This window comes from Prinia subflava, chromosome W, assembly GCF_021018805.1.
Source record: "Prinia subflava isolate CZ2003 ecotype Zambia chromosome W, Cam_Psub_1.2, whole genome shotgun sequence".
NCBI lineage: Eukaryota > Metazoa > Chordata > Aves > Passeriformes > Cisticolidae > Prinia > Prinia subflava.
The window spans coordinates 3,403,298-3,421,118 of NC_086282.1; the positions used below are offsets into that span (position 1 = coordinate 3,403,298).

Sequence of the window (17,821 nt, forward strand, 5' to 3'; positions counted from 1 at the left end):
TATAGTCCCATATTAATTGTTAAAGAAAAAGAATGACAGGAAGGTATGGCATTAAACATTGATCTGCACTGAGCTTCAATAGCTCTTCATATGGGAGCTCTCTGGTGCTTAACTGCGAGTGGGATGGACCTGGTACAGCAGTGTGATTTCAGAAGGATTGGTCCTGATAACATTAAATATTTAATGTTAACTGCTCCAAATCTCTGCTGTGGGCCTGGTTTTTCTGAGTTTTTCTAAGCCTTCTGCATTGTACATAAGATGGAGTCAGTTCTTTAGTTTCTGCACAATATTAGGAGCGGTTTTTTCAGGTTCTCATGCCTTGGAACATAAACAAACCTTGGTTTTGTTCACTGTCTTTTTACATATTTCTAGCCTGAAAATAATGTTGGCTGACAGCTGGTCTGGCCAGTGGGGTGAAGGGGTAGTAACCCCAGAAGCCAATCCACAACCAGACCCAGAAATGTATAAAAATGAAAGAAATAAACAGGCTTGCCCTCTTCTTGGGGAGCAGCTCTGCACTGCAGACCTCTTGCCTTGTTATTCTGTGTGTTGGTTCCACAATTGGTGACCCCATCTGTGTGAGAGAACAGTCTGGTGAGGTTTTCCTTCCCCTCCCTCCCTGTTGTGCGGTGTCTGGAGCATTTTGTTTTGCCACTGCACCGGTGACAGTGTCTACTCCTGTGCTTGGTATGCAGGATGCTCTGGTATTGGAGCTTTGGGAGGATCTGTTGGAGCGGAAACACGCTTGGGTTTCCCAGGAGGGGCTCCAGCAGCTGTTCGCATGGGGCAGAGAGAGTGGATTCTTTCCCACGCCAGATGACATGCTCTGTTGGGAGGCATGGTCCGTCCTGGGGGAATACCTCATGGAGGCACTCAAAACAGAGTATGATGTAGATGTTATGAACGAATTCCCAGTGGGTATGAGGGCTCAAAAAAAGCTTCCCGTGTTTGCTGCTGTAGCCCTGGGAGGGGTGCAGAGCTGTGTCTCTGGAGCACCAGCCGCCGGGCAGCCACAGCCATGCCATGCGGCCCTGACGGGCGCAGCCGCTGCTGGCAGGAGCCACAGCCAGGCTCTGGGCAGAATGGATGAGGAGGGAGCACTGGAACCCCCAGCGTTTCCTGGTCAGGAGGGGTTGTGCCATCCCTGTCCTAGTCCCATAGTGAGACAGCCGAGAAAGCCGCACCATCCCCCCAGAGGAAAATGCGGAGCACCCATTAGCATATTAAAAGAGCTCTGAGCACTCAGAATGCAACTCCCCCTCCTCCCGATTTGTGCCGTCACCCAGCCCTTTAGAAAAATGGGGGTTTTTCTCTTTTGCAGAGAAACCCCATAGCTGGGGTGATGCTGCTGTCCCTAGAAAGCCGCTGACCCCCTCCCGGCTAGGCTAGAGGTACCCCCACACCCCAGCAAGTTTGAGGACGAAGGGAAGCTGCCCTGTGGCCTTCTCCTACCTCATAAAAATGTGAAAAGGAGTGGCTCTTGTCTAGATTGTCCGGTCATTGTTCGCTGCAACTACCTTTTTCAGCAGGGATACCCTCTGCTGTGACTGGGACAAATGCATGTGCATTTGTATATGCAAATAAAACCGACCCTATGAATCCTGGGAGAGTTTTTTAGAGGAACTGTACCCCAAGATGAGAAGCTAGATGCATCAGAGGAGAATTAGAGGGTGCCCTGGCCAAGGAAAGAGTGGACACACCCCCTGGCCTGGTTTGAAGATTCACCATGACCTATGAGGAGTCTGAATGGAATGGGAACCAACCAGCTTAAGCGACAGAGACAGACAATGGGAAACTCTTGAGGTTTTTCCCTGAGGGTAAAGAGCTGACACTGCACTCCAGTGACAGACTCTCCGCTACTCTGCCTTCTGATGGTTGACCAGAGAGAGCTTCTAGCTGTTCCCGTGGAGACAAAGACTTGCCACCTACTGGGGGCAGCTGAGTGAAGATCCGCAACAGTACCTGCTCTGTTGGATCACCACAGAAGCGTGAAAAACTCCGGTTGGACTCTGCAATCCTGCTGATGACTTTAATAAATAGCTGATGACTTTAATAAAGAGCTGAATATTAATAAAGGCATATGCCCTGTTCTTTTCATAGAGGCTGCATGCTTGTTGGTGCAGGGGAAGTTCTTTGAGGGGGCTGTGCTGAGTTCGGCCCCTTCTAGATCGCAGGGCTAGTGGGCTACTTCCCCCGTTTCGAAGCTAGACAGGAGGCTGGAGGAGGGCGGGATCGTTCTATCAGACCCGGGAGCCTTGTCTGAGCCCGAACTTCAGCTTCCTTGTGTGAAAAATGTGAAATGATTAATTCACGTTCTTGTGGTTAATTGAGAAACTAGAAAACTGTATAAATGTGTGTCTTGGTTTGAAAGACAGATATCTGCTAGGAAGGGGCAGGACCTCCCTAGAGATGGAGAATTCAAATCCCCTCCCTCCAAATTATTCCAATTTAAAAAAAATTAAAGGAGCTTTCAGACAGAGGTATGGGGGTAGGAATAACAGTTCTTTATTAGTATATATGACAAAACGACAAACAAACAACAACTACTGCATCAATAATAAACAGAACCAAGAACCTTGAGGGCTTTCTTTTACAAAAGCCCAGAGAAGTTTGATCTCGGCGCCCCTGCAGGACTCTGAGAGGCCGAACTGGAAGGAAGGAAAGTCCCAGACCGGTGGAAGAGATGAGGAGCTCTGCGCTGGCAGCTGGAGGAGCAGGGGTGTCCCGGCAGGGCTTGGCAGTGCAGGGCTACAGAGTAGCAGGAGAGCCTCAAAGCTCCGAAGAAGCAGCGGCGGTGGGGGGAGGCTGGAGAAAACAAGCTCAGGATTCCCAGGTATGCGAGCAGATGACTGTAGATTTCCCAGGACAAGACAGAGGCAGAGGGCAGCCTGACCGTCCTCCTCGGCGCTGAGAGCAAGAGTGCCTCCCCCTCCCCCAGATCTGTCTTTTTGCCTTTCCCAAAGCTCATCATCTCTCCCCTCTGAGGGACACTCCCAGGGACTCAAAAACAATAGGTGTAGCCTCGTGCTGCTATATCCCTCAAGTACTCCTTTTTGTTCCGACTAAGTAGTCATCAAGGCTTCTTGGAAACTTATGGGGAAAAATTCTGTGAGAAGAAAAAAAAACCAAATCTAACCCCCAACAATGTGTGTTGTATAAAAGTATATGTTTCAAGATACCTTGTAGCAGTTGGTGAAACCAAAATGTTGAAAAGGCAGGCGCCACCCCAGAAACTCACATTCAGAAAGAGACAAAAGGTTTACGGGAAACCGGCAGTCTCCTTGAGCACCGAGAGGAGACCCATCAAGATAAGGCAGTCAAGTGATCCACACCTCTGTTGACACCCTCACAGATCATCAAGCATCATCATCCATATCTCAACCATTCATCAGCCATAAGGATCTATAGAAACTGGACATTAGCATATGAACTGAGAAAAAGAACTTTTTCCAGCCTGGTCGGAGACACCCTTGGATTTGAATAGCTAGCTCTTAGGTAATTTCTGTTTAGCTCTTCTGCCTAGCTTAACTGTCTTTTTTCCCATGTTTCCTCCCGGATCGCTCTTGCCGCCGCACCAACTGTCCCATCCCGAATATCCCTCAGGTCCTAGATTGTCCTCAGGGGTCCAGGTTTTAGCCAGGGCTTCACCTGGTGTATAATTATTTAATTTATTTCTACCCCCTTCCTTTTTCTTACCCTTCTTTCCTTTCTCTCCATAGTTTAGCGTCGGTGGCCAGGGTACGGGGTCAGGACCAGAAACGGGGACAGGGTTCCCTCTCGGGGATCCCCTCGGGCGAGAGGAGGGTAGCGGCCGCGGAGCTCGTGGTTCTGCATGGATCTCGGATGACAGTGCTAACGCTGTCACCGAGGAGGCCAAGGAGGAAGAAGAGGTGAGAGTTGGGGCAGACAGCGCTTTGGCCACCGAGCTGTGAGAGAGGCTTATCCCGTAGTCCAGTTTATCCCGTATTTCACTTTGGTCAGAATAGTTTTACTCTTACCCAGTACCACAACAGAACATATGTCAATTCTTCAAATTCTCTCCTTTTCTTCTTTGCTACATAGTCCCACAGAGCTTCCCATGCCCATTCGTCAAAAGTACCAAACACAGGCCATATAAGATTTTGCTCTATCTCCTTTCCTCCCCAAACATTCATACATAAATAGATCATCCGATCTTTAGATGCCCTTCTCCTAATCGGGCATTGTTGCCAGCCTTGCAACAGCTCTCCTAGTGGACTTTTCTGGGGGATTTCAAGAGCAGCCGCCGCTGAGGTTTCCCTTAGGGAATCCTCGAGATACGACCCCATCTTTCTTGTGGTGCAGAAGGTTTTGATGGGTTATCACACAGAAATTAAATCCCGAGTTTTTCCGAACTCAGTGCCGTTAACCTAGTAGTCCAACGGAGGACCGTTCCGTGGAGGTTCTGTTAACGGCGGGCTCTACAACCGCCACCAAAAAAAATTAACGGACTCTTTGGTCGCAGTCAAGAAGGCTTACTAGTCCCTGAACTCGAAGGGACGTCCTCTTTCCTTCAAGACTCTTGGTGACCACCAACTCCTCCCATCAGGAAACACTCACCCAAATATTACACAAATCACACGCTTCCCTGTCAACCGTCCATGCCCCTCGCGGGACAACGGAAACGCGGTTTCAGGGTCTGCTTCGCTTTGTGATAATATCACGTCTCGTTCACACACACACACATTCTCATTCACTAGGTCACCCCATCCAACCACACGATACTCACGGTCTCCTTTCTTGTGTGGGTTCTTCGTGCATGTCGATTTTTATGAGTGAAAAAAATACCGCGGTTACCAGGGACCCCCCCTGCTGAGTTCCCCAGCCCACCCAAGCTAGCTTGCCTTTACCCCTCCACTGTTGTGGTTTTTGGGTTCGTTTAGCCAGTAGGTTCTGCTGGACTTATCCCGATCCCCCGAGCCGCTTTTTACAGCGGGGCACCTCCCAGTCAGATACGGGGGTCCATAGATTTTTCCAAAACTGGCCCCGCTGAGGGCGCCAAAATTGTTATAAATGCCAATACGATATTCCAATTAAAATAATAATTTGGTTTATTAATAAAGATCAAATTACAGAATTTCGATAAACCCACCAACAGCGGAGATACTTGACAGTCTTTTTCCCGGGAAAAATGCCAAGGCTAGCCAGGGCAAGCAAACTAAGTCCTGGTTGCCTTAACTATTGACCACTTAGCGGGGAAGGGAGCGCATACCGATCCTAATGGCCAGGCTGCCTTGCCGAGAGAAGCCCTGGAAGGGATCACGGAGGCAGCTTGTTTTGCATTTCTTAAAGTCCCTGATGCAAAAACCCCACAACAGTCCTTCATAAATATTAAACAGGCTCCCCAAGAACCCTATATGCAGTTTGTGGACAAATTGAAACAAGCACTGGAGAGACATATTGATAATGATCAATCCAGGCAAGTTGTGCTCCTCAAACTGGCTATTGAAAATGCTAATGATGACTGTAAATGCCTTTTGAAAGCCCTGCCCCCAGAACCTGAGCCCACACTGCTTCAAATGATAGAAGCCTGCAACCGCCTGGGGACATTGCAGCACACTACGGCAGTAACCTACCAAGCTGTGGGACAAGGCATAGCCGATGCTTTTGCCACTTTAAAGATAATACCCAGAAAGCAATTGGTTTGTTTCGGCTGCAGGGAGCCCCGGGACATTGAAAAAGACTGTTGAAAGACACAAAAAACTGAAAACACCGAACATGTGCCCTCGCTGCCAGAAAGGTCTTCACTTTGCTAATTCCCCTCTCTCTAAAATTCACAAAAATGGCCAGCCTTTGCAGGGAAACTCATCTTGCAGCTCAGCATGGCGACGTGTGAAGACACAAGTCCCACAGCCAACCCAGCAGCTGTTGCAACTGGAACCAACCTTCAGCTTCCAGCCAGCGCAAGCCCTGCCCACTGGACCATTTCCGACCTACGTCCAGCAACCCCAGGGAGCGCCGGATTGGACATTTCAACCCGTGATACAGTAACGTTGACCAATTCCTCAGTGTTTTGTCTCCCCACAGGAATTTACGGACCTTTGCAACCTGTCGGAGTCCATGTTTCCATGGATCCTCCACAGAGAGTGAAAAGTACAGAGATAGAATTAAAACATTTAGAAAAATTAGAATATATAAAAGCTTTAGATACATAAAGTAGAAATCTAACCCTTAGCCTTAAGCTTTACATGCCCTAAGTCCTAGTTCAGTGTAGAAGGACACAGCTTCAGGCTTAGTGATAGAGTACAGACATAACAAAAATAGAGTAGGGTACTGTTTATAATTTTTAGTATGAGTTTTATGTACAACAAGGTAGAACCTTATGCTAGTAAGATAGAGTTTTACGTTAATAGATATGCTATGTGCGTAGGTTTTGACGCTGATTTTCGTAGTTTTACGAACTTTAGAATTTTAGATAAAAAATATGAATTTTGCAATTTGGGATAAAAAGCCTCTGTGTCAGTCAGTCAGTCGGAGGAATTGGTCGAGTGATCAATCCGATCAATCGATCCAACCTCCACCTCCTGCAGCCTGAGGAAGGAGCCTTGCCAGGGAGCCGGATGGGATTCTAAAGGTAGCCTGGGATCTGGGCCCTGGGGTCCCGTCCCTTCCTCCTGCGAGGGTTCGGGATCCCAGGGATCCCTCCTTGCCCCTGCGATCCCATCCCTTCCCTTTTCCCCTGCGGCGTTTGCCCCGGGACTCTGTTCGGGGCTGCTGGGGAGTCTGTGAGGGTTCCTGTCTCTGCAACCGGGAACTGCAAGGGTTTGGGACCCCGGGACCCTTCCTTGTCCCTGTGGCCCTGCTTTCGGGAACTCTGCCAAGTTGGGGACCCCTCCATTGCCACTGTGATCCCTGCGGCCGGGACCCCTGTCTGGGATCTGTGATCTTGTGTTCCCTTTCTGTGATTGTGACCCCACGGTTGAAAAATCCTGCATGGGGTCAGATGGGAGGCTGATTTACCTAGAGGCTGTAATGTCAGATATGTGCTTTGCTTATAGTCTTACTAGTTTTGCTTGTTAGGAATTCTATGCTTTGTTTGCTGTTTCATTAGAGTTGTGTGTTAAGATTTCTATGCTTTGGTTATTGTCTTGTTTAGACTTTGTTTGCCTAGGTTTATAATTGATTGTAGAATAAGGCCGCTCTCAGAACTCTTATGCCTTCAGATATGTGCTTTTGTATAAATAAATTACTCTATTTAGATACTAAGATGTTGTAAGACCTTTAGAGACTTTATACCCGTACAACGACCTAGGCAGCTACCAGGTCACCATGCTTTGCTTTTAGGTAGATCTTCGACCTCAGTAACAGGATTGTTTGTTTTACCAGGAGTTACTGATTCTGACACAGCTGGGGAAATAAAAATCATGGCTTGGAATCCACAGCCCCCCTGCGTGGTCCCGGTAGAGACCAACATTACCCAGCTTGTACCACAAGTCCTCTCAGGGGTGGGTGGAAACAGTCAAAGCTATCAAAGCAAACACCTGGTACAGATCACAGGGCCTGAGGGGAGGGTAGCTACTGTCAGGCCTTATGTGTTGTCTGCGCTGCTGATTTTGTGGGGGAGAGATGTTCTATCTCAATAAAGAATTTTTATGCAGTCAAATTTTGTATAAGGGTCATTGGGGTGTGCAATACCCCCAAACTGACTTGGAATTCCTCTGATCCAGTTTGGATAGACCAGTGGCCCATGTCGTTAGAAAAACTGCGTATATTACAAGAGCTTGTACAGGTACAGCTGAAAAAGGGACACATAGTCCCATCTAATAGCCCTTGGAATTCACCCGTGTTTGTAATTAAAAAGCGGTCTGGGGGGTGGAGGCTGTTGCATGACTTGAAGAAAATAAACGAGGTAATTGAGGGAATGGGGCCCCTACAGCCAGGCCTCCCCTCCCCTTCTATGATCCCTAGAAATTGGCATCTAACAGTAATTGATTTAAAGGATTGTTTTTTTGATATTCTGCTGCATCCAGATGATGCACCCAAATTTAGCTTTTCTGTGTCAAGCATTAATATGCAGGCACCACTAAAGCAATATCATTGGTTATCACTTCCTCAAGGAATGTGAAATAGCCCCATTATATGCCAGTGGTACGTAGCAAAAACCCTGAGCTTGATCCCGGAACGAGTGCCTGATGTTCTGTTGTATCATTATATGAATGATATTCTTATCTTGCAGAAACTGTGGGTTGAGTGGAGGAAGCAGTGCAGGCTGTCTGCCAAGCTGTTACCTCAGCGGGCCTCACCATTGCTTCTGAAAAGGTTCAAAAGACATCTCCCTAGAAATATTTGGGCTGGCAAATAGGCATGCATTCTATTTCTGCACAACCCTTAGAAATTTCAACTGAAATCAAAACTTTACATGATGCACAAAAATTTCTGAGAACAATAAATTGGGTCCGTCCCTTGCTTGGGATTTCAAATGCAGATTTAGAGCCATTGTTCGCCCTCCTGGGAGGAGAGCCCAACCTCTTATCACCCAGATGCTTAAACAAAGAAGCACAAATTGCTCTTCAAAAGGTAGCTGATGCTGTCTCTCAGAGGCAATCAGCTAGATAGGCTCCTGAACTGCCGTTGTGGCTAATCATTCTGAATCCTAACAAACAGCCTTATGCCTTAATATTTCAGTGGGACTCAGAAAAACCAGACCCTCTGCTAATTATCAAATGGGTCTTTTTGCCTAACTATATGCCCAAGACTATTTCCATACAAGATGAACTTATGGCCATGTTTATTGTCAAGGCTCGTCAAAGACTGACCTCTTTGGCTGGGAAAGATTTTGATCGTATCTATCTACCTCTCACAATGTTTTATTTGAACTGGTTGCTACAGATGTCTGAAAAATTGCAAATTGCTTTAACAAATTACCCAGGGCAGATATCTATCCATCTGCCTAAACACAAATTATTAAGTTTGTCTTTTAATTTAATCCCCAAGCCAAAGAGAAGTGAGACTCCTTTGCAAGCTATGACAATATTCACTGATGGGTCTGGGAAAACCCATAAATCAGTGATTGTATGGAGGGACCCTGAAACTGGAACTTGGCAATCTGATATTGCTGTTGTTGAAGAGTCTCCACAAATAGTGGAGTTAGCTGCTGTGGTCAGAGTGTTTCAGAAATTCAGCACACCTTTTAATCTGATTCAAGTATTGTGCATAGAGCAGAGAATTCTGTTTTGAAAAATGTTAAAAACGACATTATTTTTTCCTGGTTAAAACTACTAGTCTCTCTGTTAGACCAAAGGACGACTCCTTACTTTGTGATGCATATCAGGTCCTCTTGCCTCCGCCTTGTTATTCTGTGTGTCAGTTCCACACCTTGCCATCATCCAGAGATTTTTATTAGCCTCACAAAGTTATGAGGGCTTCTTAAGATGGTGTTTAATTGCTTTATTGACAAAAGAATTAAAAAGAAAAACATTTAAAGGAAAACATTAAGCAGTGATTGGTGTTTTTTTTGCACAGCTCAAGGGATGGGGAAATGAGATAAATTCCGCTGTGATCTATGGCAGATGAAAAGCCTGAATTTAGAAGCCAAGATGGGGCTTGCTGCCATTCATAGTCGGGGACACACACACACCCCTGCATTACCCGTTCGCAGCTTGGTGATATGTTCCCACTCCTGCCCAGCAGACCAGCTAGATTAGCTCATGAATCCAGCCAAAACCCAGCTCTTGGCAAGGTTAGTTTTTGGGGCTAGACGAGCTTGGTGGCATTTGGAAAGAATGAAGCAACAAGTGGATACACCCAGCGACACCTTCCACTCAAATAAAAAAAAATTGCTGAAAATTGAAACCCTGGATGCTTCATAGTGCTTTGCAGAATTGCACAAGCAGGGAGGAATATGAAAAAATTCCCAAAATCTGGAAAAAGAGGGAAGTCCAAGACAGTTCATTGTCACCATGAGTTTTCCTAGTTTTCTGAGCGTTCATATTAAAGTAGAAGTTCTCACTTTTTACTCTGTTCATGTAAACAAGAGATTGTTTTTGTAAATACTATCACTGTTTTTGCATTCTTCTTGAGGAGAGGAGGCTGTTGATTGACAGTCCTTTTGACCAATGTGGTTGAGAGGTGGGAATTCCACCCTCCAATCCATGGTCACCTTTCTAAAAGTATATAATAGGATAAAATAAACAAATCAGGGCTTTCTGCCCCTGCTCATCTTTCTCTCATGTTCCAAGTGTCCATGTGGTCATTTCAGCGTGGCAAACAGCGACAGTTTATAGAGTTCATGGGTTGACACTGGCACAATGCCAGTGCACCCATGAGTATATGTTTTTCCTAACAAACTACTGTGAGATGTGGTCAGGAACAGAGCAGGGCAGGCCCAAAACTTAGAAAGAAAACATTATTAAACTACACAAGAACAGAAGAAGAAGAAAATACCTAAGCACACAAAAAACCAGAAATGAAAACCTCCCAGAACATTTCTTCTCCTCCCCCAATTTCCACCCTTCCACGCTCAGACCTTTAACACTTACATGTTTCCTTCCATCTTACTTGCTCAGACAAAACCCTGGGTTCTCAATCAAGTCATCATCACTCAAAAAGAACCAATCTTCAATTCATCAAGGGAGGGAGGAGTCTCTCTCGCACCATAGACCCCCCACAGGAAACACAGGTCTACCCTCCCGTGTTCCCATGTCACCCATGGCACCGCCCGGAGAAGTCTGCCATGGTGACACCCTCCTTTCCATGTCCAGTGCTCTCACCACCGTCCATGGACCAAAGCTGCATATAGGGCTCCTTTAAGGACGCTTGGCCAAGTACCAAAACCCAACCATTTTCTCATTTTTGGTACAGCAGTCCCCCCCAACTTTCCCCTGGGGCCGAGGGTTTCAGGAACAGAGATCTTCATCCTTGAAGGCAGAGGGCGCCACCACACTCTCTTCCTCTCTTCTCTGTTCGCTCCACTCCTGCACTGGAAGGTCTTTGGCTCAAGCCAATTGCATCCATCCAAATACAGTCCTTGTCTTCAGGAGGATTTAGGTTCAGACTATGGCTAACATTATGCAAGAAAAGTCCAGCCTAAAAAGCCACTCCTCTTCATCTCGGCCCACCTGGGATTCCTTTCATCTTCTTTTGACATCTCAGTCCCAGGCTGTCTCTCTCTCATCTCTCAAACCACCAGCCAAGAGAATCAATGTCTGGAAAAAGTTTTCTTCTGCCTAAGAAAGGGTTAAAAGTCTCTGGCTCTCGGCGGGGCTGCAGGCTCGGCACTCCCCCACGCAGCCGGGCAGTTTTCTCCCTTTTCTCCATGCTGCCGGGCACCTGGGATCGGGTTTCAAAGCAGCTTCTCTCTCTCCCTGGGGGAAGGGGGGGGGATGGAAGGCACCTCCACAGTTCTCCACCCTTCCATCCTAGATGGGGGCTGGCCCAGCTCCAGTCCCTTTCACCCCCTTCTCTCTCTCTGGGGCACCAGCCTACCTCAGCTTGGCCGCATGGCTTCCCCCCCCTCCCCCACCCAGCCTTGTGAGCTGAGCAGGGGAGGATGTGTGCTCCTCTGCAACAAGGAACAAAAAAGAGGGTGTCCCTCTTGGAGTCCTTGCTTTTAACCCCCTCTGTTATCAGAGGTGTGTCCAACTGCTCAGTGGTCACTCCAGGTGCCAGTATTCAAACCTGACCACTGATTGGTTTGACCACAACTTCCTGGAAAACTCACTTCCCCCTCAAACCAGGACAATAGCTTTCCTCCATTGCATTTCTCAGGCTGTTATTGTATAATTCCTCCAAATGTATTAAAGATAACTATAGAAACCTTGCAAACTGGAAACAAAACCTGTTATTCAGTCCAAACGACTTGGAGAGTCTTTTTTGTTTCTCAGAACAGCCACTGAAAGGTTTTCATCTGTCCTTGAATAAAAATAATTTGCTTTGGCTCTTACAAGAAGTTCAGATCTGTACACTGATGTAGCAGTGAGATTTCGATCTGTGCTTGCTTTCAAAATCTCCAGGATGTGCAGGAAAGCACTGGGAGTCTGGTCACACTCCTGACACTAATATTGACTTTATATAGGGGTTTGGGGAAAAAAAGCTTTTTGTAAGGTTTTAAATCTCAAACAGAGCTGCATTTTGCAAGATGCAAACTGAGGCTTACATTGTATGTCAATGGTATCAAGTGTTAAATTATCTGGTTAAGTCTGGTCTCAGCCAGAGCTTGAGTCCAACAGACAGACAACACCCAGTTCCCAAACTGGGGACCATGTAATAGGTATTCCTCTGACTATGCCAGCAACTCCTTAATATCAGAGAAGTATCTATTCCTCTGCCTTTAAAATGTGAAAAAGAGTGGGATGTGGGTATGACTAAATGACCTACCGAATTTCTAGTGTTTAAAAATATTTCCACATGATGTCCTCCAAAAGTCCTGATTAACACAGATGCTTACATGATGGGCTTTATGAAAGTGCCGTTATCTTTGGACCAGGATCATAGGTAATAGATCAAATGTGCATATATTTCATGTGTTACTCATTAATAGACCAGAACACTATTACTCAAACAACTCTAAGCAACAAACTTTCCAACTGAGGAAAACTATATAGAATAATTTTTTTGCATAACATGATTTGGTTGCTACTTATAGGGGACAATTAATTGTTAATACAACAAGAAATACATTAAATAGACTGTCCTTACTGCATTAATGTTTGCATTGTGATGCAATTTTCACTGTATTAGCTTAATCACTGGCTCCACAGCTACATTTGCATATGTATAATGAGTCCTTGAAAATCTATTATGATTTCAAAGGTAGCATGCACTGAAAAGAATACTCGCCATCTTCTCAAATATGATGAATTTTAAATAACCTGGAGTAACAGTAATCAAAGTGTTGATGAATTTAAATTCCCAAGGAAAACACAGAAAATAGTCTCCCACAGGAATGATCAGAGTATTTCCACCATAAAATTCCTCTTCCATGCACACAGTACGAATATTAATAAATGACAGCTGTACAAACTAAAAGAGAGAAGACATTTTCTGGTGGACAAAATTGTATTTGACACCTCAGCAAAATTCTGTATTTGGGACAAAAAGAATTTCCTCACAGCTGTGCCTGAACATAGAAGAAAGAGCAGCTAAGCCTCTGCGTGCCTCAGGAGTTCACTCTGCCACAGAATCTCTTACAGAATCCAGCCTTGGATAATCAGATTAATTTTAAAATTAAGTAAATAAAATGAAAAAACCCACAAATGTAGCAGGCCAAGAAGAAGTCCTGCACCTGCACTGCACATTTTTTTCCATTTCTGATTACAAGTCACCCTCCTTTTCTTGAGGCTGTGGCATTGGCAGACAACAGATACAATCTTTTAACTTGACAGGAACTTTCCCCAAAATACACAAAAGACACTAATGCTAGTTCAACTCTTCCCCTTGCAGAGAGGCACCATTTCAGGGTTTTTCCCTCTAGATGTAGATATTTAAGAGAGTTCAGCATCCTCTACAGACAGCCTTTAAGGAGCAGGTCCCATCCCCTCTGTCCCTCCTGAGAGGAGAGACTCTTACACCAGGCTCCTATAAATACAGGATTTTTTTAAGCATGGAGTGCCATGAATTTCTGAAGCCTGAAGATTTCCTGCCTCACCATGAGGAAGCAAAGGACAGATACATCAAGTGCGGAGTCATGATGTGTCCGATGTTTCCAAAGTCGAGGGATGAAGCCAATGAAAGGAAGCACTCTCTGCAAAGGTATCAATCCCCTGACTTGTTTCTGGTAAGTGTTGCAGAGACACGGGCTGACAGTAATTAAAAAGACTTACATACTGGGCTGGTTTCGAACTCAAATATTCGGCTGAAGCCCCCATAGCCGGCAGCTGTCCAGGCTCGGATCTGGAAGACGTACACTGAGCCTGGCTTCAAGCCATCCGCTGTAATCGTTGTCTCTTTGGACTTGGTGATGGTGTAGCTCGTCTCCTGGTCCTTTTCCCAACACCCCCCCAAAAACCACAAAGTTCAAACACACTAAGAGTGGCTCTCAGAGAAGACAGACATCAATCCCCAGAGAAACATTACAAAAGATGACCGAAGTATGTATTTTTGAGGATTTCTTCCTCAAAACCCCCTCTCTGAAGGTCCTTCCTGCAATACAAAATGTGAGATCTGATTTTCTCTTTTATAATCAATAATTCTAGGAGGCATGCAACTGGCATCTGCAGTAGGAGCAGCTTTTCACTGCTCAGGATGTACATGGCCTGTGGCAATGGAAAGGTTTATCATACAAAGATCAATCCCAAGGCACAGGGAAGATAAAACAAGTCCCATCGCCTTAAAAAAGGATTTTGATTTACACCAAAATGGCTTCCCAGTAATGTAAGTAGGCCTAAAAGAGAATAATATATTACACACTGTACAACTTTATGCTTGCATTTCTAGAACCACCAATTAGATCTTGGTAAGGGAATAATAAACCAAAAATCCTATCAGGTATTATGAAAATACCTAATTTTTGCATTGTTCTTCTGAAGCAATGAACTTGAAGAAAAATTGCTGAAATAAATCTTCATCTACATCAGTTTCTAATGTGAAACAGTTCCAGTTCTTTGATTAAAATTTTGTTGAAATGCTAAGCAATTACTCTTAGAATTATTTACTGTAACACATAATCTAGACAAGAGCTCATAAATTAAGGTCTACAAATTTGGAAACTGCTTTTTATTCCCTATATCCTCTCAGATCTAAATTATTATGAGTTAAACCAGAGTTTTTAGTAGTTCCTTACCAAAATTTCTGGATAGCTCTTAGAATCTGAGCTCATTTTTCTTTTTCTTTTTAATTTAACGGCCAGCTTCCTACAGACAGCAATATGCCTGGCTAAGGCGTGGGCAATTTCTTAAATATAAGATTAAAAAATTTCTCAATTGAAGCCTGTTTTGGAGAAATGTGTAAAGACACAGACACACATATATATGTGTGCCCTTCTTTTCTTATTAAGGAGTCATTCCCTCTTACAGGAATGCAGTCTGACAAAACCCAGTTTTCTCAAACATTTAATATAAATCATTCTTGTCCCTTGGAAATGAATGTGAATTTACCCTTATGAAGGGCTGAAAACAGAGAGAATATAAATTATAGTAGCAACAGAAAATGGATTAAGGGCAATATCCCCAACCTATCTCAACTATGGGTTATAAGGCAGTAAGCGAATATTAGGTCACATCTTTGCTTGTATGTCAGCCAATTAACTTTTCAATAGACTGTTGGCTTCTGCAAAGACTTGGACTCTTGAGCTTTTCTATGGAAAACAATAAACTTCATTCTCAGCCTGAAGAAAATAAATCAAGACAGCATAAACTTGGACTGCCTGGAGCTAACTCTCCACAAAGGACTCACTCTTGAAGAACTATTTGCTGAAGCAATTTTAGACTAGTTCTGGACTACAAATACAACATTTTAAGCCTCCTCTCCTGCCAATTTGTTTGAAAACAAACTAAGGAAAATTAAGAAATACGCAATTTTTTTCACTTCAGTTATTTGCTTTACCTTTTTGGTTTCTAAAAGCTATTTTTTCCAAGCCATTCCACAGTAAAGATTCAATGCACCCAAGCAGTCATTCAAACAAGTTAATAAAATAATTAGTAATGGATTATTTCCAGCAACAAAATAACCTGATTCTTGCTCTGTACTTTAATCTTCAGCCCTGTTTAAGTCACTCACATATCTATTTCACAAGCTCCCTCATCTGCAAAAATAATGTTGTTTTTATCAAATTTGATGGAGAAGATTTAAATTCTTTCCCTTGTTTGCATGGACTGCTTGAACAGGTCCTCCCTGCCGTCAGAGAAAGAAGACAGAAGGAGTAAGGATCTAGCCCTGGTCCATGTTGAGCGATTTCACCTGGATCACAGATAGAGCTAATGGAATATCTTCCTTAAAATAGAAATTCAAGCCCTCTAAAAAAATGAATTGTGAGTCAATTTCATTATTTTCTTCTTGTTTTCATGTAGAAAGCCTGGATGTTTCTGAAGAAAAAAGAACGCCTTACAATTCCAGCTAAGGCAAAAAAAAAAAATGCTATTCAGTCAAATCCTGAAAACCTGATTTTTGGAAATCTAAGATTTCCAGAGATTTAAGGCTGTATCACTCAAAATACACTACTTTGATAAAGTGTATTTGTAACCATTTTTAGTTAGATGACATTAATTTTGCAGGAAGAGAACAAGTCACCATTTGAAATGAAGACTAGGAGAGGCAAGTTTTGTGGGGAAACTTGCTTCCCCTTAAATTGAAAGAGGTGGAAAACCCATGTTACATTCCCCTGTGGGAATGGTTTCTCCCCCCTCAGGGACCCCTAGGTCTTGTACCATGTAGTTTGACCCTTCCCTCCCTTTCTGACCCCATTGGCTGTGTCCCAATTTGCCCCTCCCTGACAAGAGCTGAGAAAAGACCCTGTTCCTCTGTGAATGCCCTCTTTCCCTCTGGAGACCACCTGGAATAAACATCTTACTGCAGCTAAAAGTTAGAGCCTCTTTTAAACCCAGGCAAGTTTTTGAGCCAAGATGCCCTTCTTCATATCAGAGGACATACAATCTCTCTCTACAACCCTTTTCTCCTCTCCTTTCACAGTGGATGGAAATCAAGTGAGAAATCGAAATACCAAAGGCAAGAGATTGCTTGATGTTTCTAGGAGGATGCAGATGCTCAGTCCTCAACCCCTTCTATTTTTAACAAATGAGCAGGCTCTATCTTAATGTGATAAGGCTGGAGACAAATCTGGCATGTGGATTTAATGTATTTGTTCAAGAGAAGTGGCACACTAATGGAAAACAACACCGTCATTTCAAGTCTTCCTAATAATTTACTGAAAAAATCAATCTGACATTGATTTACACATAAAATCTCTCCATTCCCTTCCATGACTCAAATAATAACTAAAAGAAGAAAACAATAAAGAGAAGGTACTTGGGAAGCTCGCAATCAATCCATCACACCTTTTCAAAATATTTGATTTCATATTCCAGTATGATGCCATTGGGTCAATCTGGCTCCTGCCAGGAAAGGGAGATGCTATTTTTAGTTATCGTTCCTTTTTTCACAGTACTGACTGGAGAAGGTGCTGCAAGACAGGAGAAAAACAGAACAGACAAAAACCATTGTTAGTAAGATGGTCTGCCTCAGCCAAAATCAAACTCATCAGTGCATCCTCAAACGCATGACAATCCTTAGCTACTGCAGATGAGTGGGGTCTGTTTTTACTTTGGTGGTATTTGCCCATTTTTAACAACTGGACTTTCACAGATCTGCAGTAGCATGACCACCAAGGCAAAGTAGTACCATGAACTACTAGCTCAGCTTACACATTAACTCTGTCTTTTCAAGCAATGTTCAAACACATCAACCTCACACCTTCTCATTTCAGTGTCAGGGGTCTATGTTATCAGAATTACATATTGATTATGTTTTGCTTTCTTTTGCCTGCTTTCAAGGCATATATTTTTCAGAAGACCTTAGATTACATGGGCTCCTTAACTGTTTTTGGATTTTAAGTAGTTTAAGCCCAGGCATCTTTCAGCCTCCTCCTTCCAGAAGCAAGAAATATTACAACCTTTATAATTCAATTGATCTCCATAAATATCACTGGGGTGTTACAGCTCACATAGTGATGCTAATTCCTTGCAAATGGCAGAAGACTTTAATGGCAATCACAGTTCAGAAGTTTGCAGTGTGCTTGGGGAAGCCACAGCATGAAAGCAGCCATACCAGCTCTGCTCATAATTTTAAGATGCAGCCCTGAGAGCTTATCTGTCCTTTGCAGCACACATGTGCATCAGAAACAGGCTTGATCCTTTGTATTCAGTCCGATGTC

At 44.2% G+C, this 17,821-nt stretch overlaps 1 protein-coding gene across 1 annotated transcript in view; it reads right to left on the reverse strand.

Moving 5' to 3' along the window:
• Positions 1-17,821, reverse strand: part of LOC134563376 (ephrin type-A receptor 5-like) — a 234,604-nt gene that overhangs the window by 42,461 nt on the left and 174,322 nt on the right. Inside the window, 2 exon segments of the mRNA XM_063421260.1 lie at positions 13,779-13,938; positions 16,947-17,071. Of these exon segments, the coding sequence (XP_063277330.1) occupies positions 13,779-13,938; positions 16,947-17,071 (285 nt within the window).